This window comes from Saccoglossus kowalevskii, chromosome 18 (assembly GCF_978046115.1).
Source record: "Saccoglossus kowalevskii chromosome 18, keSacKowa6.1, whole genome shotgun sequence".
Taxonomy (NCBI): domain Eukaryota; kingdom Metazoa; phylum Hemichordata; class Enteropneusta; family Harrimaniidae; genus Saccoglossus; species Saccoglossus kowalevskii.
Window position 1 is genome coordinate 24,611,597 of NC_140658.1, and position 25,062 is coordinate 24,636,658.

The 25,062-nt window shown below is 37.9% G+C and overlaps 1 protein-coding gene across 3 annotated transcripts in view; it reads right to left on the bottom strand.

Moving 5' to 3' along the window:
* LOC100366823 (brefeldin A-inhibited guanine nucleotide-exchange protein 1-like) overlaps positions 1-25,062 on the bottom strand; it is a 70,320-nt gene that overhangs the window by 4,656 nt on the left and 40,602 nt on the right. Inside the window, exons 16-34 of one of the 3 annotated variants that reach the window (XM_085492693.1) lie at positions 21,417-21,568; positions 21,002-21,130; positions 20,200-20,358; positions 19,388-19,538; positions 18,346-18,480; positions 16,844-17,013; positions 15,746-15,897; positions 15,075-15,247; positions 14,622-14,782; positions 14,094-14,224; positions 13,285-13,414; positions 12,592-12,666; positions 10,818-10,953; positions 10,058-10,196; positions 9,742-9,811; positions 9,106-9,247; positions 8,341-8,483; positions 1,113-1,293; positions 104-242 (exon numbers count right to left, since the gene is read on the bottom strand). In XM_085492693.1, the coding sequence (XP_085348819.1) occupies positions 104-242; positions 1,113-1,293; positions 8,341-8,483; positions 9,106-9,247; positions 9,742-9,811; positions 10,058-10,196; positions 10,818-10,953; positions 12,592-12,666; positions 13,285-13,414; positions 14,094-14,224; positions 14,622-14,782; positions 15,075-15,247; positions 15,746-15,897; positions 16,844-17,013; positions 18,346-18,480; positions 19,388-19,538; positions 20,200-20,358; positions 21,002-21,130; positions 21,417-21,568 (2,668 nt within the window). Of the gene's footprint in view, positions 1-103; positions 243-1,112; positions 1,294-8,340; positions 8,484-9,105; positions 9,248-9,702; positions 9,812-10,057; positions 10,197-10,817; positions 10,954-12,591; positions 12,667-13,284; positions 13,415-14,093; positions 14,225-14,621; positions 14,783-15,074; positions 15,248-15,745; positions 15,898-16,843; positions 17,014-18,345; positions 18,481-19,387; positions 19,539-20,199; positions 20,359-21,001; positions 21,131-21,416; positions 21,569-25,062 lie in introns of all 3 variants that reach the window. The other 2 variants (XM_085492692.1, XM_085492694.1) reach the window with 2 other exon arrangements.

Here is a 25,062-nt window from a genome sequence, read left to right on the forward strand (position 1 = left end):
TGCAATATTGTAATCCCTTGTCACTTTTTGAAATCATGTGAGATATTCATTGCATGTCACACCACATACATAATCTCAATTATAAATCTTTGCTACAACGTACCTTATTAATCTGTCCTCAATATCCGGCCACTTATCTTGCCGATCGGTATCCATATACATTCTAAACAGTATCCTCAAAAGACAGGCTAAACTATTTGTCTCCTGTTTTAATAAGTTTGGCTTTGATTTCCCTTTGAATCCTAAAATATAAACAGTATACATTAAAATACAACACTGATAATAATTTGTTTGTCTTGTTTTTATGTTTGATTTCACACATAACACAGGATCTCACTGTGAACAGGAAATTGTTACTGTCAATAATTTTCTTTATTAAAAGTGCATATGAACTAAATTGTATTTTGAAATATCACTTATTATGACCACAGAAATACCTCTGTAGTTTACATTAGCATTATCATTCAGTCTGGATGATAACAATTACGCGCATAATGTATTAATCCCGACTAGTTACCGTAAAATCTGTATTAGAAGCCGCATCCCTAATAGAAGTCGCACCCATTATTTTTGAATAATTAAGAATCAAAATTTCACCATTTCTCATATGTGTAGATGCTCTATTAGAAGCCTCATCCCCTTCTTGCATTCTACAATTTTAATAGAAGCCGCGGTTTCTAATAGAGATTTTACAGTTATTGTAGTACTTTTGACTATTCTCGGGAGCGAACATCCAGACATTTGTACCACCTAACAACCACAACCAGTGAAAAAGATTGTTGAAAACTTTAAAAACGGTACTTTGGGTTAGAGACTCTCCTGAACAGTGTAACAAGATTAAGTTTATGCTGTTTTCTTGAATTTAGCTATTTTCATCAGCTCTTTGACCGCCGTTCCAAAGCAGCTCACACAGAATCCATAGAAATACATAGTACAGTGGTGCGCGTCTTAGCAACGTAGAACATTCCGTGACGTAGCTCCGCCCAGGAGAATAAGCGTCATGTGTTGTGTATTCAACTGACATCTGGGTTCAATGGAAATAGAATGCACACAGTGTCTCATTTCAACCAGCAAACCACTCAAGCAATATAACAATATCACAAGACACTTACCTGCTCCCCTCAGTATCTCCCTCTGTACATGATTAGAATTAAAATCTCTGGCAAATTTATGAGATTCTTTAAGACAGTCTAATAATAAAAATAATTGTTCTGTAGATAGATATTTATACATTCCGTGTTCCTGCTCATCGGCCTGCTCACTCGCTACAGCAGCTGTGTCTATCGTATCTTCCTGTATGAGAAATGGACAAGAACAAAATCAAATTGTGACTTTGAGTCAGTGGACATTGAGGGCTAATTTTAAATAAATGCTATTTATTTATCTATTACTTAATTTCGAATTTAGGATTACAAAGAAAAACACAGAAAGGTTAGTTCTTATCGGATACCAGGGTTTACATAGAACAAACACATCAGAAGCCTTGTGTCGCGCGCAGTTATCTAACATGAACAAATTTTACTTTCTGTATGATGTTCTCCAAGCTAGTTTGTAATTTCAGACATTGTTTTGATAACCACGAGTTGAGTCCTGAGAGACTAGATCGGTTTCTGTAGCAACCGTGACGCTATATCCAAACGTTCGCTACATTGTTTCCCATTGCGTTCTCGCGGTACTTGTCTGTTTACCGCCCAAAATTCCCACCAAAGTTCTGCCTCGTGTTAGTCGCGTGTCACACCTAATATGGAATGACAGCGTTATGTTTCGTTTGTATGCGCCAATCATTAGCGTTGTTTTATTTTCGGAACGTTTTGACATGATATATTCTAGAGTACAAACACGTGTTTGGCACTTCTCCGATTAGCTGTCACCGAGACAAATGCCGCGCTAACGTTGACAATTACATTAACCAGGCAAAGCGCTGTCGTGAGAAGTCCGATTCAGGCCGTCGCTGTAATTCCTTCTATGGTAGCTTCGCAACTTGATGCTCGTTATGCACACCCTCCTTTCTATGCTCTCTACGATGCCAACTCCTCATGGAGCTATTATTTAGCGATCTATATTTTATACCAAGAAGTATTTGCTGTACAACATATTGATGTTCATGTTGAGTACAAATAAACCAATTTGAATTATATCTCACGTCTGTTCAACTCAAGAAAACACAACGCAATCGATGTCCGTTTCAATAACAATTCCGCATGATTAGTCAGTTCGTTTTATGTGACGAAAAGAACATCCCAACGCCTAGTTTTGCGATATAAACTTATCCACCACATAAATTTGGTGCCGAGACCAGGATATCCAATACTGATTCATCATGCCTCGAAGAATCCTAAACAAAGCAATAGATAGACTGAACAAAGTTGTGACTCAATTAAATATCGCGTTGACACTTGCTGAGGATAGAATCCAAGACTTTGAAGTCACTGACAACAAATCTGAAGTATATCGGCTGATCAAAGTAAGCATACTAGCACTTGACAATCGTATCTCAAACTTACAAAAGGCCTGCGACGAAGTCAGAAATTATGCCGATGTTCTGGACGCAGAGTTTACGGAAACTGAAGAAATCGAACTCAAATTACTAGAGAGGTTTAGTTCGATCAATTTATTCCTGACAGAAAACAAGCCAGCGAAGCAAGAATTACATCCAGTCCCACAACTTGGTCAACACGAAGTAAATCAACAACCAATCCCTCCAGATGATCAACAAGCACCGGTCCAACAGCTCGTACCGCCGCCGACACCTCAAGTCGCACTGCCGCCGACACCTCAAGTCGTACCACCGCCGACACCTCAAGTCGTACCGCCGCCGACACCTCAAGTCGTACCGCCGCCGACATCTCAAGTCGTACCGCCGCCGACACCTCAAGTCGTACCGCCGCCGACACCTCAAGTCGCACTGCCGCCGACACTTCAAGTCGTACCACCGCCGACACCTCAAGTCGTACCGCCGCCGACACCTCAAGTCGTACCGCCGCCGACATCTCAAGTCGTACCGCCGCCGACACCTCAAGTCGTACCGCCGCCGACACCTCAAGTCGCACTGCCGCCGACACCTCAAGTCGTACCGCCGCCGACACCTCACGTCGTACCGCCGCCGACACCTCAAGTCGTACCGCCGCCGACACCTCAAATCGTGCTGCCGCCGACACCTCAAGTCGCGCCCCCAGTACCGACGTTTCAAGTCGCGTTTCAACCACCTGTACAACAGTTCGATCAACCCGCTAATGCACCAGTGCCTCAAGTAGAAGTTACACAAAATAACTTTTTGAACAATTCAATTCCAACAGCTCATATTTCAGGTATGAATCCACAATACACTCAATTTAATTCTGTTCAATTGCCACGTATTGATTTGCCCGTCTATTCAGGCGAGTATACGGGGTGGGCTGAATTTTGGGATATGTTCAATGCTGCTGTAGGTTTAAATCCACAACTTAGTCCTATAATCAAATTTGCTTATTTGAAAAGGTCGTTAGAGGGGGAGGCTTTAGAAGTAATAACCGGCTTAGATCTTACTATAGTAAATTACAGTTTGGCACTCCAGCTTTTGACCGAACGATTCGGCCAGCCACATCAAATTATCGCTGCTCACATGCGTGCATTACGCACAGCAGACGCACCCAATTATGATGCCAATTCTTTACGGAAATATCATGATACCCTGAAAAAGCACATCAGGGCACTTCGTTTATTAGGTGTACCAGAGGCGGGCTATGAGAAACTCCTCATACCCATGATACTGGATACATTCCCAGTTCAATTTCAACAAAGTTTAGCGCGATCCAACCCAAGCGGGGAATGGACATTAGTCACACTCAGTCAGCACATGTTACACGAGGTTAAAATCCTCGCCATAGGTCAGGTAGATTACGACACAAACCCTTCAGCAATACATGCTTTCACCCGGAGTACACATGACTCAACACAGTTCAAGTCCAAACGATATGGGCGTCGTAATTACAATAATACTGACAAATCTTACAGTGGTACCACATATTCTGATCAACAGAAACAAAACCATGTCACACAAACTGATCACACTCATGGTAGAACACAAATTGGTGACAGAACCCCACATTGCATATATTGCAAAGGCAAGCATTACACCACAAATTGTACAAATATTTCAACTAGGAAGAATCGAGTCGAATTTATTACCCAAAACAAACGATGCTTTAATTGTTTGGGAAAGCACATGTTGTCTCAATGTAAGTCTCATTTCACTTGCCGTGTTTGTAAGAGTAAACATCATACGTCAATTCATTTTGATAAATCTGGAACTGCGCAAACAAATTCAACGAATTCTAGCACGGCAAACTCGCATTTTTCACATTCAGCAAATACTGGTGAACAATCGCGTTTTACCGGGAGTGACTCAAAAATTAACTCTGACAGTCCGCGACGCGCAATGCTTCAAACCGCACGAGTTAGTACGCATTTTCGAGGTACTAACTGTGTTGCTACCCTCCTATTTGACAATGGCAGTGATAGAAGCTTTGTCACAAACTCTTTCGCACGTAAACTAGGTGTAATCCCAAATTATAACGAATTATTGAGTCTGAATTCGTTCTCCAATCCGCGTTCCGGTGTGCAGTCCATACCGAGAACCACGCTGTCACTACAAAGCAAAGATGGCATTAAATCCACGATCGATGTACTGATGGTCGACTGTATTTCTGAGGGATTGGAGAACACTGTAACTTACGATATTGCACGTTTGCCACATTTGAGAGGTCTATCGTTGGCCTATCCGCCGTCAAATCGATCCACATTAAACATCGATATTTTGATAGGCGCCGATCATTATTGGGATTTTGTTATACACAACTCACGCATAGTTAGGGGCAAACCAAACGCTATACCGACTGTCTTTGGGTACCTACTGTCAGGGCCTTTCACTACGCACAACAGGACAAACAAAACAAATTCATTCACCATTGCTTCTATCCGAGCACATGACAGTGTAATGGATAAAATGATTGCTAGTTACTGGGACCTGGAGTCAGTGGGTGTTAAAGATACGATTACAAGACAGCAGGCACTCAACATTACACATGAACAACAATACAAAGAATATACCGAAAAATCCAAAATTGAAAATAATATTTCGACCCCAAAAGTGTCCGAGAAATGTGCCCAGTGTCCGACCACTGGTACGAGTGACACCGTTAGCGATCGACCGCTACTTTGTACGCCCCCAAGTCAATCCAGAGGACATGTCAATTCGGAGAACGAAATTAGTCCTCATTTCCATAAATCAGCAGAAGATTTCATAAAAACTGCTGAAACAGTGTCAGGAGATATCATCGATACAAACCGCGAACCTCCTGAGCTACAAAACTCCAAAATTAATGATCAGATCGTTTCGTTACATGTCGCCTCTGAATCTGACAATTTACTCGGCCACCATTTTGAACTTCACAATGAGCCAAACATCGCACCGAAGGAGATTATTCACGCAACTGAATCAAACTCAGAACCTAGTCTTAAAAAGATTATCGATATTCGCCGTTTCAACGATCTACATCGTCTGTTGAAAGCAACTGCTTATATATTTCGTTTCATTTCGAAACTCAAATCCAAATTGAACCACACTCCGAGTAATTTGTCAAGTAGACTTGCTCTCTCAACACAGGAGATATACGACGCGGAACACGCTTGGTTGACATCGATTCAGTCAACACATTTCGAAGACGTTGTCAGTTCTATTCGGAGACAACAATTTAGACATGGCGTACTTCAAAAACAACTTAAACTATTTCTTGACGATAAGTCAATACTGCGAATTGGTGGTCGGCTTCAGAATACCGACTTTCCTTTCGAAACCATGCATCCAATACTCCTTCCTGGTAAACATCGGTTTACTACGCTCATAATTCTTGATGCTCATCATTTATTAAACCACGGTGGGCCGTTAACCACAGTTAACAAAATTCGGGAAAAATATTGGATCACCGCGATTCGCAGACATGTGAATTCTACATTGAGATCTTGTGTCGTTTGTAAGAAGGTCGATGGAACTCCATTTCCCCTTCCTACTCAAGCTCCACTTCCTGATTTTCGAGTGAAGGAAGCAGTCCCATTCGAATTCTGCGGAACAGATTACACGGGACATTTGTTCGTTAGGGACCAACACACTGGTCTTTCTAGTAAAGTTTATGTACTAATTTTTACGTGCGCCTCAACTCGATGTATTCACTTAGAATTAACTCAAGATTTGACCGCCGCATCATTCATTTTGGCTATGCGACGTTTCACTGCTCGACGGTCAACGCCCCGGAAAATGATCTCAGATAACGGTTCCACATTTATAGCCGCCGCTAAGATTTTGAAAGGACTCGAGTCCAGTCCTGAGGTACAAAACTATCTTACCAAAAATCGTATATCGTGGCGTTTTAATCCTAAACGAATGGCGTGGGCCGGAGGCCTATTCGAGAGAATGATAGCCATAACAAAAAATTGCTTGAAGAAAATTCTAGGTCGTGCCAACGTGACTTTTACCGAACTATCCACAATTTTAGTCGAAGTCGAGTCGTCAATAAATGACCGCCCATTAACTCATCTCTCCGCAAGTGTCGAAGATTTAGCTCCACTGACTCCATCCCACTTGTTAAATGGACGTCAGATTAGAATGTTACCCCCAGCTATTCCTAGTGTTTCTGAACCCAATTTTGAGATTGATAATATTACTGCAAATAAAAGAGCTATGTATTTATCCTCCCTTCACAATGCTTTTAGTAAGAGATGGCAAAGAGAATATTTGACGTCACTAACTGAGCGTCACTTGAATCAAATCAAAGGGACAACCAATAATTGTATAAAGGTGGGGGATATTGTCCAATTACACCAGGACATCAAAAAACTATGTCATTGGTTACTAGGTCGTGTAACTAAATTGCTTCCAGGCAAGGACGGTATCGTCCGAGTAGTAGAAATACAGACCAAAAACGGCTCAACAAATCGTTCTATACACCATCTTTATCCACTCGAACTAAATGCAGAAACACCAGAGAATACACTCTCAATTCCCGAGGAAGTTATTGGTAGTCCGTCCGTTGAAAATGAATTTTCTAGTCAAATCCACGACTTTTCTAGTCGGCCCGAACCAAGGGCTTCAGCGCTCAAAGCGAGCGAAAGTACACGGCAAATGTGCCGTGATGGTGTTGTATAACTTTGTAGAATTTTGAACTTTGTATCGCACTGTAACTTTATTTCAAGTTTTCAATGAGAATCATTTGTTCCGTGCAGTGAAGCAAAATCTGCAATGTGTTCATGATATACTGTATTGTTTTGATATACCGTGTTATTTGCTGTTTTAGCTAAGATTGAAACTCACAATTCATATCTGATGTTCAATGTGATTGACATGTGTTTATTGTTGAGAGTCTGTCATTTAAATTTCAGAGATTTATTCAAGTTAATTTTAAAATTTATCATGTTCGATTCAGGTTATCCCGAGATCTTCTCGTGATTTTTGCGCCCCGGAGTATGTCGCGCGCAGTTATCTAACATGAACAAATTTTACTTTCTGTATGATGTTCTCCAAGCTAGTTTGTAATTTCAGACATTGTTTTGATAACCACGAGTTGAGTCCTGAGAGACTAGATCGGTTTCTGTAGCAACCGTGACGCTATATCCAAACGTTCGCTACATTGTTTCCCATTGCGTTCTCGCGGTACTTGTCTGTTTACCGCCCAAAATTCCCACCAAAGTTCTGCCTCGTGTTAGTCGCGTGTCACACCTAATATGGAATGACAGCGTTATGTTTCGTTTGTATGCGCCAATCATTAGCGTTGTTTTATTTTCGGAACGTTTTGACATGATATATTCTAGAGTACAAACACGTGTTTGGCACTTCTCCGATTAGCTGTCACCGAGACAAATGCCGCGCTAACGTTGACAATTACATTAACCAGGCAAAGCGCTGTCGTGAGAAGTCCGATTCAGGCCGTCGCTGTAATTCCTTCTATGGTAGCTTCGCAACTTGATGCTCGTTATGCACACCCTCCTTTCTATGCTCTCTACGATGCCAACTCCTCATGGAGCTATTATTTAGCGATCTATATTTTATACCAAGAAGTATTTGCTGTACAACATATTGATGTTCATGTTGAGTACAAATAAACCAATTTGAATTATATCTCACGTCTGTTCAACTCAAGAAAACACAACGCAATCGATGTCCGTTTCAATAACAATTCCGCATGATTAGTCAGTTCGTTTTATGTGACGAAAAGAACACCCCAACGCCTAGTTTTGCGATATAAACTTATCCACCACACCTTGAAATGTATATTACGACTGGACTGGACTGGACTGGACTGGACTCACCTGTGCTGCTCTGATGTTCTCAGCATCTTCATGTCTACTGGTGGCAGGGAAAAACACTATATTGTCGATAGTTTGGATAAGCTCCAGCTGAACAACACATTTTATAAGAAGAGCTGAAAAGAGTCTCTGATCTGCAGCAGTTTCTGAAATAAAAAGTTGTATTCATTGATTAACATATCATTGGAACAATGACTTACTTATTTCCATTTTGAAACAAAAATAGGACTACGATCATGATCACCAATCTAGAACCAATGTAAAAGCTAAGGTCTTCTTGCAAGTGGAAAAAGTACATGTAAAAGCGTTCTATCATTTACATCATTTAGGTTTTTCCACTTTATTTTTTTGACTATTATATCATTAATTCTTCTGTAGAAATGTAGAAATTTTTTTTAAATTGTTTTCAACTTGAAAGGCATTAACCTTTTCACCACCAGTTCCATCTTTTCATCACAAATTCATAAAATAGACACATTTATAGTCTGTACTTTCCTTCAAAAGATTGAGACAAAAATAGTCAAATTTTTTGAGTAAATTGGAAATTGACTCAAATTTTGTCTGCTGGCTCCGAAATGATGGTTCATTTCCAGAAATATTGAAAAATTAGGACGAGAAAGTCTGGTGGTGAAAAGATTAAAGAATAGCTAGATGATGCAATTTACACTACCATGTTAAAAATAAACAAGGTTATATGGAAATTTAATATTTGCAATATCCACATGACACGATGGTTCTGCTGATGAAACACATATGGTATTTGCTTACTTGGTATTTTCTTAGGCAGTCCCCTGCTATCCATGCTAGCTACACTAGCAACACTTTCTTTACTTCCCTGTCGTGTTAGGTTGGTTTTCTTCTCCGGACTCACAGAGGGTGAGATTTTAGTTGGGCTGTGCGGAAGAGCTTCCTGTAATAGCAAACACAAGTACAATAACCAAATTGTAAGCAACAAAGTCAAAAGGTTTACTTTTTCAGTCTTGTGTAAATTCTGCATTCGGACAAAGTACATGTAAGCAGCATGAAGACATAGGGCTTTCTTCTCCTAAGTAAATTTACACAGCATTTAGGCCAAATTAGTTCATTTTTAAATATAACAAATCCACAGAGAAATATATATAAACTGCAATTTTCTTTTATGATGAAAATATGTATTAAAGACCTGATTGGTTGTCTAATCATGAATGCTGATTGGTTGCATAATCAGGCATGCTGATTGGTTGCATAATCAGATATGCTGATTGGTTGCATAATCAGACAAGCTGATTGGTTGCATAATCAGACAAGCTGATTGGTTGCATAATCAGACAAGCTGATTGGTTGCATAATCAGACATGCTGATTGGTTGCATAATTGGTTGCCTACCTGGGCATGCTCAATTTGAGGCAGGGAGTCTCTACTCACTCTATCTGGTTCAACAGTCGTGGGTGTTGGTGGTGCAGAATCACGACTATCAGGTTTCCATGATAACAACCTATGTGATCAACAAAATCCAATCAGTATTATATACTGCCCAGTTACATTGAATGTTCGGCAAATAGGCACAGGTTCAAAGTGTACTGTACATAACCACATGTGATGTTCATTTTTCCCATAATTAAATAGTTGTAAATGTCATTATTTCCAATTATTGGTAGCTTACAATTAAAACACATTAGTGGAGAAAATCTTGTGTTTACTTTACAAGGCTGAAAGTTTGAATGCTTATTATTCGACTTACATGTGTGGTATAGTAGTTCTGAAGATATCCAGCATACACTGACACACTTTGTCCCAGATAAATGGCTGAAACTTGGTACCATTGGAAATAACTAGGTTTTCAAGACAATTAGTACCAGACCTGGCAAGCTGTTCATTATCTGGAAACAAGTAAAAACACATTTGGGAAAACTGGAATGTAGAAATACTGGTATGTGGGAATACTGGAATGTGGGAATACTGGAATGTGGGAATACTGGTATGACAAAATGCTAGCTTGTGGGAATAGTGGAATGAGGGAATATTGGAGTTTGGGAATACTAGTATGTGGGAATGCAGGAGTGTGGGAATACTGGTATGTGGGAATACTGATATGTGGAAAGACATTAATGTGGGAATATTAGAATGTGGAAATAATGGGAAGTGGGTATACTATTATGTGGAAATACTGGTATGAAAGAATACTGGTGTATGAGACATGATGACGAGAGAGGAAACTCTCAATGAGATTTCAATGGCCACTTGCATCTCAAATGGGTATACTAATATGTGGAAATACTGGTATGAAAGAATACTGGTGTATGAGACACGATGACGAGAGAGGAAACTCTCAATGAGATTTCAATGGCCACTTGCATCTCAAATGGGTATACTAATATGTGGAAATACTGGTATGAAAGAATACTGGTGTATGAGACACGATGACGAGAGAGGAAACTCTCAATGAGATTTCAATGGCCACTTGCATCTCAAATCTATGAATTTATTAATAAACCAATTACCTTGTTTAACACACCAATGTAACTGTGTCAGTAAATTAGCCATGAGTAAATCCGATAAGATGTCATAATACTGTGAAAACACATCAACTATGGCATACAGCGCATGGTTACACGTTGTTGTCATCCATTCAGCTTTCTGTGGTTGACCATAAACAAATAATAATAAACATCAGTCAGTGTAGCTCCATAAGTTTGGGGTATTTGTATCATACCTTATTAGGATAAAGTTATTGTGCATACAATAACAATTATTAACGACAATGGCGTCGAACAGAAATTTTTCCCTTAATATGCCTTTTTCTTCCATCTTTGATGGTTCGGGAAAGGTAAAAAGGACTTCCAAATACGGTATGATTATACAATACAGCAAAGGGAGCAGGAGAGTTTTGAAATACAGTATTTGCTCTATTAGTAGTGCATACGCCAATGTCTATGGTCACTTTAAGTCTAATTTTAATGATTTAGCATAAAATATATGTAACTATTGGTTTGTATATGCTTCCATTAAAGACATGCCCTAAATAGAATAAATACGGTATAACAAATAAATTCCATTATTTGTCAATATCTTACCCACTTGAGGGCTTCAAGCATGAATTAGTTGTATCAGGAAGTTGTAATAAGGTTATGAGAATGCCACTAGGTATGTACTCGCACAGAATGTGGTTGCATTGAACTCCACTACGTATCAGCCATACCTTGCGGTATCCTCATAAAGAACCTATTATATAGGGTTAGTATGATTCAGTTTTTTCTTCATCATCATTTTCGCATCCAAACATTAGTTCACATGTTTTTATATTTTTCTGAAACTATGGTAAATTAGAACTCTCATACTAAGTTTTCATTAAATCATAAAATTTACTGCAGTACAAACTGCCAATAGTTGAGCAATCCTGATAAAGTATTACACTATAAACCATAGAAAACCAGGAAATATAGTTTTTCAAAGCATTAGTCCAGTTTAACAATGTGAGTTGGTCATCGTGTTCATCATGATGTGTCCACACACTGCTTGATGACAAAATGCACGCTGCATGACAACCAAACACGCATATTTTGACGCTGTTTAAATTCTTTGAGTCGTATCAAATTTTGTGAAACATAGTTTTTGAGAATGCCATAAATTTATCAAATCATAAGTCAACATTTTGCGGTTACGATATATTAATTTGATGGGGGAAGTCTGGGCAAACAATGCTTCCAGGTAAATGAGCTCCACAAATGTAGAAGAATGCAATTTACATTTTTCATTTTTCAGATAATTTTTTATCAGTATTATGTAGTCCACCATCTTGGTTCTCCAGCAAAGAATTATGGGTATGACATCACAGTCACTGTTATGAAAAATTTATACTTAACCCTTGGAGAACCAAGATGGTGGACTAGATAATAGAGGTGAAAACTTGAATTTTAAGAGAACGAAAAGTGATATTGAAAAAAATGTAAATCAAATTCACCTACATTTGAGGACCTGGGATCATTATGTTGGTTGCCAGGATTTCACTTTTATTTGGTATAAATCACTGCAGTATTAAAACTGTGACTATTGCAACTTGATTAATAGCAATCAATAGCAAATAGTCTTTCACCATGTAAAAACACACAACTACATGCTTCAGATCATAGCAAGACTATCCCATAATAATCACATCTCCTTATCCCCATAGTTACATGCATGATGAGGGAAGAGGGTGAGTGAAACTACAAAATTACACAGCCGCGGCTGAGAACTATGGATGGAAAGAAGCGATTTATAGGAAAATTCCAGGACCTGGGATTTGGTGTACATGAATAAGGCAGCTTTTTCACCAAGGACATGCGGATCAGTGTTGCTCCGAGTCAAAGCCTGCAAAGAGGGTCATAAAATTATAAAAAAAATAAACAAAATGTTGAAACAGAAGAAAGCGAAGCAGCAAAGAAAAAAAAGGAAATTACAAATACAATTTCTTAATATCCTAACTTCTACTGAAAGATCTATCACTCACTTATTCTGACTCTACGAATCAGTGAATTATTAATAACAAATTTACATATTATCAAGATAAAACCATGAAAATTTCATTTTTTTGTGAACATCAATCTTAAAGTGTGCTTAAAAGTTCAAAATTCAGATGAAGATTTCAAAAAAATGCCTTCAATAGTCTGCCTTAAATAGTTTATAAGGTTGACATTTTTGGTTTAAACAACTGCCATCTTTAGTTCAAACTACCCTCGATAGTTCAAAAGACTGCTCTCAATAGTATAAAAGTCTGCCCTCAAGAGTTCACAAAACTGCCATTTTTAGTTTGAAAATGACAGCCCTCTATAGTTCAAAAGTCGGCCATCTTAAATTCAAAAGACAGCACGCTTATAGATGGCCATCCTCTGCAGTTCAAAAAACTGCCCTCTATAGTTGGTAGCTGGAGCAATGGAATAATCAAATTTAGAAGACAACATACTTTAAGTCATGTAGTTGTAGTCTTACCTCCATCTGCTGTTCTGGTAACTTCATATTGTCAAATATTCGGAATACAATTCTGAAGAGGTCCTTCCACCAATGTTGTTGGAATGTGTGTCCGTAAGTTTTCATTATTTCAAACATTACAGTCAGACCCCTGAAAATAAAAGTGCGAGTTTTAATTTGAATGCAACATTTTTTTAAATGATGGAAAGGAAGTCAAATACTTTCCATGACGATTGCATTTTCAGTTGCATGGAAATTTCAAGATGACAGTAGTACATGTACTCAATTTTGTTCTACACCTCCATAAAATATTCAACAAAATATGTCACAAAAATTACATTATGCCTGCTTGGTTCAAAGGTAATAGATTCAGGTCAACTTGTAAATGAAAATATGGCAAATACCATTTCATGTCAAGCGTTTTCATGCGATTGGAAACAATTACTTATGATGAAACTAAGTTGAATTTTACTTGCATTTCATAACAATGAAACAAGTAAGTTTTCAACTGTCAAACAGCATGACCTGAGTGTACCACTGACGATGGTTTACAACTAATGCATTCCTGTTTCACTTATTCTAAACTTTTCAATGCCAGAAAAATTGTAATCAATGCATATTACATTAAAATCACAAGTATAATTTTTTTATGACATGGAAATATCAATAATTATTTTATTTTGTTAGTGTAAAATATCAATTGTTTGCGACACACAACTGTTCACTTTCATCTGCTGTTTAAATCAGAGTGACCTTCGAATGACAATACATCAATCCAGCATTGTACGGTTTTAATATTTTGGTAAAAATAAGTTATGTTAGCATCATACCTTGTTCTGACATCTAATTTACATCTACTGATTATACATGATAACTCAAACATGACAGGAAACCATCCCCGAACCCAGACTCGGTCATCTTCCGGTACTGTTGTATCTTCCCCACTGTGATCTCTGAACAGCTGAAAACAAAAAAAACACAACAAAAAGAGACAATAAATCATTCCATGTTAGGATGGCGAAGGGAAAAAAAAAATAGCTTTTGCAATTTTATAACAAAAATGGCCATCAGGTAGTTAAATTTACAGAAACATCTTAACAAATGATATTAAATTAGACAAACCATATATTTCACTTTTTTTTTTTTTACTTAATTTAATTAAATTGGTCAAAGGGTATCAGAGAAATAAAGACAGACGAAAAAAACAAAATGGCTGCCAGTTGGTTATTTTTAATCAAATCACGAATCAAGATGGATATCAGTTACCCAGCATGCATGGCATCACTATCAATATGAATGAACTTCATCCTGGCATATTTGACACACTTGTAATAGAGCAAATACTTATTATTATCTACCTGTGGTTTTTCCATGACATATCTGGCACAGTTGCGTATGAGTCTGATGGCTTCCATACTGGTATCAGGGAATGCTGCGTTACAGGCGAACTCTGACAAGCACTTGACAGCGTCTTGGAATGAGTCTATAGTGGCTGTAAAGTACCTCTCAAATATAGATGCTGGAGATTGTAAGAACAACCAATAAATTAATAAATAAAACAGATCCAAAAAAACAAGATTAATTAGCAAGTACTCAGTAGGTAACTTGTTGATTTTCAATGCATACCCTAAACAACTTCTAGCATAGCGCCCTCTATTGTCCAATTTGCTTTTTTTTCCCAAACGCTGTTACCGGTCAATTTCAGAAAAAGTGTTTTCTTTTAGTCTTCCCAAACAAAATAACAGGTATTTTGACAAAATTAAAATAATTTTAACTGACACAAAAGACACAAATACACTTCTTCAACTTACATATGATCTTTCCAGTCGTCTGGAATGCCAACTCTACAATGCCCTCATCCTGGTCGGAGGCTGCAAGGTGAAACACGGAAAATATATTCTTCCATCCAGACTTGATATTAGCTGCCTGTGAGTTGACCATCTGAGCTACACATCGTACCACCATATCTCGAATAGTTGGCGATCTGAAACAGTATCATTGAAGACATTTAGTTTCTTTTATGCAAACACTGAATTTTTATTTCTTTACATAAAACAAAAATACCTTGAGAAATCATCCGGTACATAATATGGATTTACTCGTTAATTTTTGTCTACTATATCAACTACACAATATCAGAATTAATATAAAATTTCTACTAAGTTTTATAAAATGAAACATTTTTTTTTTCATTTAGAATACAGTTAGCTGCATTCCTAATGAGTGCTGGTCTGCATGCTGTTGTCTGATTTATACATATTTTGCACACTGTTTTAACTTGTCAAGTTATAAAAAAAAATATCTGACATTCTTAATTTTTTTTTCTGATTTGTTCATTTAACTCATAGAATGCATATTGATACTTTAGCTGCTGGCTAAAAGAAGATATTATGAGATCAGCTGCTGCAAAGCCAACAGCCAGAATGCTGTTGAAATGATGCACCTAGTACTCTGTTGAAATGTGAAAAAACTATCTAAATACCTGTTTTTCTTCATGATATATTCAAATGGTCGAAGGAAATCTTTCTGGAATCTGAAACCTGTCAATTCTCCTCTTTCCAAGAATTTCATAGACAGCTGTCTGAGAGAATCCACAGCAAAAAATGCTACATCTTCATTTGGATGGCAACCAACCTAGTAACCAAATCCAAATATTATTTACGACAATTAATTGGTTTACAACAGGATTGTAACCAAATACTAATTTGACAAGATTTTGATAAAAAAAATCATGTTTTATCTATCAGAGTCTAACATGCATGTGTGAATACTGCCCTCTTTAGATAGGTTGGAGACATATTACCGGTATATGGAATATGGGGTCACTGACAAACTAAGTAGTTCTTGAGAAACTTGACATCAAACTTGGACACAAATATGGATCAGAAGACATGCATGAAAAACATTAAAACCACATGAGTAGCATTTTTTTGGCCCGTTTTTCTGTTTTGGAATGTGAAATACAATAAGCCCAAAATAATCTTCATAATATCAAATTAATATACATGCAGGAGATAAAATATTAGGATGCACATGTTATTTCACATACTATGTACATGTATGTTTTTTCATTTGGTGCTACAAAGCTCAATTCAACTCAGTATTACTGTACTTGCTCTATTAGAAGTGCATCTTCAATTAAAGAGCAAATAAACCCCAAATCACTTCTGTTGTACATGTATACTGAATTATTAAAATTTTGTTTATTTCGACAATAGAAATACCACTGTAATTTACATAAGAAATAAACAAACTTGCAAAAAAGTACAGCTTTATCACTAATGTTTGTTGGAAATTACAAGAAGTGGTCAAATAAAGTAAGTACTGTAGTATACTTTATCTTCACATGGAATTTATTTTCGCTGTTTTCGCAGAAGGGATGATTCCGTGAAAATAAAATCTAGTGAATATACTTTTTTTCCTATATTTCACATTAAACTCATCAAAAATCAGTGAAAATAAATTCCATACAAAACGCCCAAAAAACCTTTACAGCGAAAATTAATTCCAGCGAAAATAAAGTATTCCACAGTATTCCTTTTCAAATGAATAAATGCACATTCTTTTAAATGCATCATACCTTATTAAAATGTTCACCAAGTATGGCCCATATCCTGGACCACTGCACACGGACACGCCCCATATTATAGTATGATATTTCTACTATTTTCTGCAAACTGAACATTCTAGCTCCGCCTGCTGACTGCAGCTCATCCATAGATACCGCACATAAATACTTCACAAAATCAACTGGAAAACATTAAATAGAATTTATATTAGCACCCAGGAACTCTGATGACATGATATTTATCCAAATTATTAATAGACATCCAACTTGTATAGAGCAGCTGATGCCTTAAATTTCTATTTGACATCTTTTTCTCTGCTTATATTTTTCAAGGTAAATGTTCCAGTGAAGCAATCCACTATCACCTTGAAGTATTTCATTAGGACCATGTGTATGTGACAATGCCCTCACAGTTTAGAATCAAAAGCCAATCATATTGCTTCTTTCATCAACGCGTTTTGCCAAGCTATCAAAATTCTCAAGAAAAAGTCACAAGACGCGCACCACTCTACCATGTAATCTATGGGCTCTGCCCAAGCTGCTGTAGAACACAAGCCGACAAGCCGATGAAAACAGCTAAATTCAAGAAAACAGCTCAAACTTAACTATGAAGTAATCCTTAACAACCAAATTTAAATATGTTGCATAAGTAGGAGTAATCTTGTTACACTGTTCAGGGAGTGTCAACAACCATCCCAAAGTACCATTTTCTGGGAGTTTTTGGCTTTTGTTTTCACCGTGATGGTTGCCAGGCGGAAAATGCCTGCCCAAGAATAAATTTCGCTGCGCACAGTGGAAGCTGTGTTGGCTTGGATGTTGAGACAATACAGTGACGATATCCATACATCATACAACTCACTGATATTCAGACCAAAGCTATTTAAGCTACTTAGTTAGTTAGTCTGATGTGTTTGTTTTTAGTCGCACTGGGAATGGGTAAATCATTATGTTATTATGCTTTACTGGCCTTGCGATCATCGAGCGTGGTAATAGTGTTGTCGCCACTGTTGAATACTATATAAGATGTTATACCTCAAAGCTCATGTCACTGCAACATATATTGGCAGAAATGATGCCAAAGATGAAGGCATCAAAAATGCAAAGCTCCAAGCGCGTTTTGGCAGTCATTGAAACAAAGCTTTCTATTGGTTGGTAAACTTTCCATCGTGCAACCATGTGACATACACGGTTATGAATGGAGTTACCGCACAGGGTTGTAGAGGGAGCAATGTCCGAACAGAACAACACCATGCAGGCAGACGATGTCTTTTTCTGTGGCGGTGATTTCACTGCCAAGGTATATGAAGTAATTAACTGCAGTTTGTAGTGATCCTTTTATGGTGTTTATAGAGCTCTGCTAGTTACATGTGATAAATTCAGTCTTACCAGTGTTCCCTTACAAATCAATATCCTGGTAATTTACACATTAAAATTGTTGATTTATGCATGTCCACATTGTATGACAATACGAGTTTGGAGTTTAGTTCAGATAAGATGATATAAACAACACTTACCAATAGCGTCACCATCCAGCCTAGTAGAACCAGTGAATATACGATCTACAGCTACCACAACACTCTGTGAACTTGTCTCTCCCATGGACTCCTGTATACTTGCCATACGCTTATGATCAAACTTATGATATGTAGCTAATAGGGAAAAAAAAGTAAATAAATAAATTACATTACAATATGATTTTGTAGCCTATTAAAGTGGAGGGGTCGTCACCAGCGCTGATAACAACTATTGCTTAAATCACAAAGACTCATGGGTAGATGCTTGTCTGTTAATGACACGCTATGGCTGTCTGCACAGGAGACAACTCCCCTGCTTTAAAGCGAGGGAGTCGTCACCTGTACATGCGTCAGATGGCCATAGCGTGTCATTGTTTACAAACAAGCATCTACCCATGAGTCTTTGCGTTTTTAGCATGTGTTGTTATCGTCGATTGGGACTCAATTCCCACGCGTGCACAGGTGACGACTACCCTGCTTTAAGTATAATGCACCTTTTGTTATTAAAATTTTGTTTCCAAGATGGAAAACAGCTTTAATAACACAATCATACTCACAATACTCTATTTCACCAATATTTAAACTAACAAGTGTTATATCCTAATGAAAACTGATTGATTTCTTAAGTTTTGACCATCAGTACCCAACCACAGTGATAAAACAGTGAATGAAATAGCCAGACTATTAAGTCTTTACCTGAGTTACAAACCTTACTTTCTAAGAAGAGTGATATCTACACCTGCCTATGACTCACCCACATCATCATGTCAATTAAAGCCTTTTTTAAAAATACTGTAATAGTATCCCTAATTACTCATAGTACCATGTTAAGGAGAGACATTTTCAGTTCATTATCCGTATTCAAAAGACAAGGCATAGAGTTAAACATGGGAAATGGAAAAGACTCAAGTTAATGGCCGAGATTCAATCACTAGTGATAAACCTTTTGGGGAGTGTAAGTTAGAAAGCACATGTGTTGAACTAGTTTGATGCCAGGATTGCATACTATGATAGAAAAAAGGACACATCGACCCATACTTACTAGTGTCACCCCCTTCCAACAGATCATTATGGTGCCCTCCTATTAGTGATGAAGATGGTATAACGGTAGTGGACCCTGTTGATATATATCTGGCTTTGACACCGGTTCCTATCAGCTGTGCCAATTCCAACTGAGAGATGCATTTTAATATCTGTCAAGAGAGATTTATCAATGAATACATGTACCGTACTTGGTTTTTCTCAACAACACAAACATCATAAAATACGGTTGGACAAGTACATGTAAAGTAGGTGAATGCAGTGGAAAATATCCCAATTTGCTGGATTCTTTGTCTTTTGTCTGTAGCCATGGGAAATTTCAATTTTTATACAAAATTAACAACAAACTAAGAAAAATACTATTGACACAATAACTCATTCTACAAACCATTCTATGTGATTTCAACCCATTCTACGTGATTTCAACCCATTTTATGTGATTTCAACCAATTCCATGATTTGAACCAATTATTTGCGATTTGAACCCATTATGTGTGATTTTAGGCTATTATGTGTGATTTTAGGCCTTTCTATGCGAGTTCTACACATCTCATGTGATTTCAATCTGATTCATGATTTTTTTATTCTTTGCTTTTACAATCGGGCTGGATTGAAAATGACAAATTTACTATGGGAAGGAAATCTGGGACATCACTGCTGGTAACCCAGAACACTAACAACAATGAAACTTACTGAATCATAAATTATGGTAAGTCTGAGAAAAATATTAATTACATTTCTCAACAAACAAAGTTCAGTGAAATCGAAATACTGGTAATAAAAATGTAACCATATAAAGTCTCCGGGACCTACCTCATGCCAGGATTTACCGAGGTAATTACCATCTGTATGTGCCACAGTAATCAGTGTTTTAATTGTGTCAATGTTCTTGGATTTCATCTCAGTGATACTGGCAGTAGCCGTCAGTAACGTGAATCTAGCCAAGGCTTGTACGTACGCATCACGTTCAATCTAAAACAAATCAACATAAAATGCATTTCACGTATACTAAAACAGGTTGTACATAAAGTTATTGTATTTTAGATGGCGATGATGGAACGCTACATCATAAATACAAAGTCTACATGAGGCTAGTTTATACAACCAGCATAATATGTGATGATATAAATTTGCTGTTGAATAAATATACACAGTGCTTAGGAAACTCTGAACCAGTGTGCCATCAAACCCGATATGACATGTACATGTAACTGTCGCATGTGACACAACAGGTTATGCCTTTTCTCTGGCTGACATGAAATTCCTACTTAGATACAGCACTCTGAAATCTGAAAAAACAATCTTACTATCGTTACAGAATTTGTAATTTGTTAATTCACATTTTATAAACAAAATAAAGTGTAAAATCAAAAGAAATCAAGCGGCAAAACAGTTTCATTTGTGCCTTCAGAACACCAGTGACCAGAACTAACAAATCAAGCCCCTACCTAATATCTTTAAATGATAGAGCATGAATGTGTCAACTTTAAAATTAATTTAAAAGTACATGTATTTCAGAATAGAAAACTATTCTAAAATGACATGCAATTCTAATAGCACAACAGGTACAGTCCAGACACAACCTAACCACTTCAGAATTCAAGAGAAAACTTACCTCCATTCTAAAAAGACATGCAATTCTAATAGCACATCGGATACCATCAAGACACAAACTAGCCACTTCAGTATCATCACAGTCTTGTAAACCGACGCTGAATGCCGCCAAGAAAGGTGTCCAAGCAATCTGAAAACAGAAATTATTGGTCAACATTAGTTACACCGTGTAATACCAGGTACTTCATCAATTTGTCAGACACAAAAACAGCCCAATTATGATATTTTTGAAACAAAAATTTTGGCAAAATTCAACTAAATTTTCTATTAGTTAACTGGATTTCATAAGGTTTATAAAGCTTTGTACACTAGTTTTAAATCAACGACAATATAATACTGGAATGGGTTTAGGATGGTATTTATGGTGTTCATCGAAGACAATCAGAGGGTGGGTGTTTATACAATAACTATTATACCTTAAACATAGGCCTGACATGTTCATGATGTGTTGCCATGGTGAAGTTAGATTGTACGTGACTAACACTCTCCATAAGTGCCTTGGCTGTAAGTGCTATATTCTCCATCTCCAAGTTATAGAGTAATTTCCTCTGTTTCTCACTTGCGACACCTGTATGACCGAATAGAATATTAGGAGGTTATCACAAGGATACCGAGATACTGGTAGATTTCTGTGTGGGGTCAGATCAAACTCTGGGGGCTGCTATGTTTGTTTTTATTATTAGAGGACGGTTATATGTGCATAATCATTCCATATTTGGAATTCACATTTCCTAATATAGTAGGATGCAAATACCCTGTGCAATACCGCAAAATTACGCCACACTAACTTACGGTGTTACGGTAACAGATGTATAATAATATATTATATCATATGTACACACACATGTACAAGTAGACATACTTTTTTTCTATTCCATCACAACAGATTATCAGCTAGAAAACAAATTACTGTAAAATACTATATTTTAGCTGGAATTAATTTTTGCTAAAAAAAATTTATTGGGTGTTTTCACTGATTTGAATGTAAAAATAGTATATTGACTGTATTTTATTTTCATTGAATCATCCCTTTAACAAAAATAAATTCCAAGTGAAAATACAGTACTGGGTACATGCATTGTTCGGTACAGTTGAAAGTATGGTAGATGACTTAATTTTTACATGGAATTCATACTTCCTGAAGGGGTAAATCAGCCAATTACAATCCAGTGAAAATACTGTAAATGCATTAATGATTCACTGGGTTCTAATTTCACAATTTTCGCTGATTAGTAAAATCCGCTAAATTAAATCTAAGTGAACATGTAAAATGACAAATTGGTGATATTAAAGTGAGAGGGGCGTCACCTGCGCATGTATGAGAATTGAGTCCCAAGCGATGATAACAACACACGCTAAGAATGCAAAGGCTCATGGGTAGACACTTGTTTGTAAACAATGACACGCTAAGGCCACCTGACGCATGCATAGGTGACGACACCCCGCTTTAAAACATAGTGAATACTCAAAACATCAAAACAGTGATATTAAATGTCAGTGAAAATAAATGATTTTACAGTACTTTTCCCCATGGTCTGTCATTTATGTCAACACAAATTTATTCCAGATAAAAAAAAAAGTAATCCACAGTATTACTTAGCGCCGTAGTCATCGTGCTAAATGTAATGGAAACATGTAAATAATTCTGTTGCATCTTGGTCAGAAAAATTACCCCCAGTATATAGCATGATTTTTATTGAGAAAGAAAACATTTTTTACATACACATACACAAACATGACAGATTGATTTGAAATAATGAGAAATGCAAAAGTAACCACCCAAGGGACTTCATTAAAATGGTATTTATATGATGGATGGAATATTTTTTATGGATCGCCAAGTCTTACATTTGACATATTTATTTGAAAAATAATGATAATCCGGTAGTACTATTGCAACCAAAACATATTTATTTAAATTTTTTTTATAAATAGAATGCTTATTATTATTTTTGTATCTAAACTAATGAATCTGCCAAAAAGATTGATTAAAAGGTGATACAAGACAGGTGGTCTTTATACACAGATTGTTCATACATGCCTTGGAGCTGCCTAAAAATGGTCACTATCACAGGTTTTTCAAATGTGAAGTGCCTGGATAGTTGCATTTCCATTTTTCTATCCAAAGAATATTGTCACCTGTACTGTACAGAAGTATATTTTTTGATTTTACGATAAAATCATACGCTTATTTTTTATCAAGTTGCAATATCAAAGAAAATACCCTAAACAGGCTCAAAAATACTTGGTTATCCAAATGGCTGCTATACATTTAGAAAATTAATTAAAATTACAATGATTCAGTCGTGGTTGCAATTACACTCATAAACCATACAAACTGTAACATTCCAGTCTTACCAGCTGGTTTTCGTCTCTCTTGGGAAATTCCAACTAACATGCAGAAATTAAAAAAAGAGCAGGAGGGGTGGTAACAACACATAGAAATGAAGAAAGAATGAGAAATTAAACAACACACATAAGGAATTTTTACAGTAAAGCAAACCTACAAACTTTAGGAGGGTTCTGAGTTACACACAGTTTCTGTTCGTTGTGTGCGTCTGTGTGTGCGTCTGTGTGTGCGTCTGCGTGTGCGTCTGCGTGTGCGTCTGCGTGTGCGTCTGCGTGTGCGTCTGCGTGTGCGTCTGTGTGTGCGTCTGTGTGTGCGTCTGCGTGTGCGTCTGCATGTGCGTCTGCATGTGCGTCTGCGTGTGCGTCTGCGTGTGTGTGTGCGTCTACGTGTGCGTCTGTGTGTAAGTGGTCAGATGAACTATACAATGCAAAGCAAACAAACAATATACGGGGGGGGGGGGGGGGGTGCCATCCGATCTTGAAGGAATGTTTTGAAGTCAGTCGCTTGTAGGCCACTGTCAAAGCAGGGGGGGTGCCATCCGATCTTGAAGGAATGTTTTGAAGTCAGTCGCTTGTAGGCCACTGTCAAAGCAGGGTGGGTGCCATCCGATCTTGAAGGAATGTTTTGAAGTCAGTCGCTTGTAGGCCACTGTCAAAGCAGGGTGGGTGCCATCCGATCTTGAAGGATTGTTTTGAAGTCAGTCGCTTGTAGGCCACTGTCAAAGCAGGGTGGGTGCCATCCGATCTTGAAGGATTGTTTTGAAGTCAGTCCCTTGTAGGCCACTGTCAAAGCAGGGTGGGTGCCATCCGATCTTGAAGGATTGTTTTGAAGTCAGTCGCTTGTAGGCCACTGTCAAAGCAGGGGGGGTGCCATCCGATCTTGAAGGATTGTTTTGAAGTCAGTCCCTTGTAGGCCACTGTCAAAGCAGGGTGGGTGCCATCCGATCTTGAAGGATTGTTTTGAAGTCAGTCGCTTGTAGGCCACTGTCAAAGCAGGGGGGGTGCCATCCGATCTTAAAGGAATGTTTTGAAGTCAGTCGCTTGTAGGCCACTGTCAAAGCAGGGTGGGTGCCATCCGATCTTGAAGGATTGTTTTGAAGTCAGTCGCTTGTAGGCCACTGTCAAAGCAGGGGGGGTGCCATCCGATCTTGAAGGATTGTTTTGAAGTCAGTCGCTTGTAGGCCACTGTCAAAGCAGGGGGGGTGCCATCCGATCTTGAAGGATTGTTTTGAAGTCAGTCGCTTGTAGGCCACTGTCAAAGCAGGGGGGGTGCCATCCGATCTTGAAGGATTGTTTTGAAGTCAGTCGCTTGTAGGCCACTGTCAAAGCAGGGGGGGTGCCATCCGATCTTGAAGGATTGTTTTGAAGTCAGTCGCTTGTAGGCCACTGTCAAAGCAGGGGGGGTGCCATCCGATCTTGAAGGATTGTTTTGAAGTCAGTCGCTTGTAGGCCACTGTCAAAGCAGGGGGGGTGCCATCCGATCTTGAAGGATTGTTTTGAAGTCAGTCGCTTGTAGGCCACTGTCAAAGCAGGGGGGGTGCCATCCGATCTTGAAGGATTGTTTTGAAGTCAGTCGCTTGTAGGCCACTGTCAAAGCAGGGGGGGTGCCATCCGATCTTGAAGGATTGTTTTGAAGTCAGTCGCTTGTAGGCCACTGTCAAAGCAGGGGGGGTGCCATCCGATCTTGAAGGATTGTTTTGAAGTCAGTCGCTT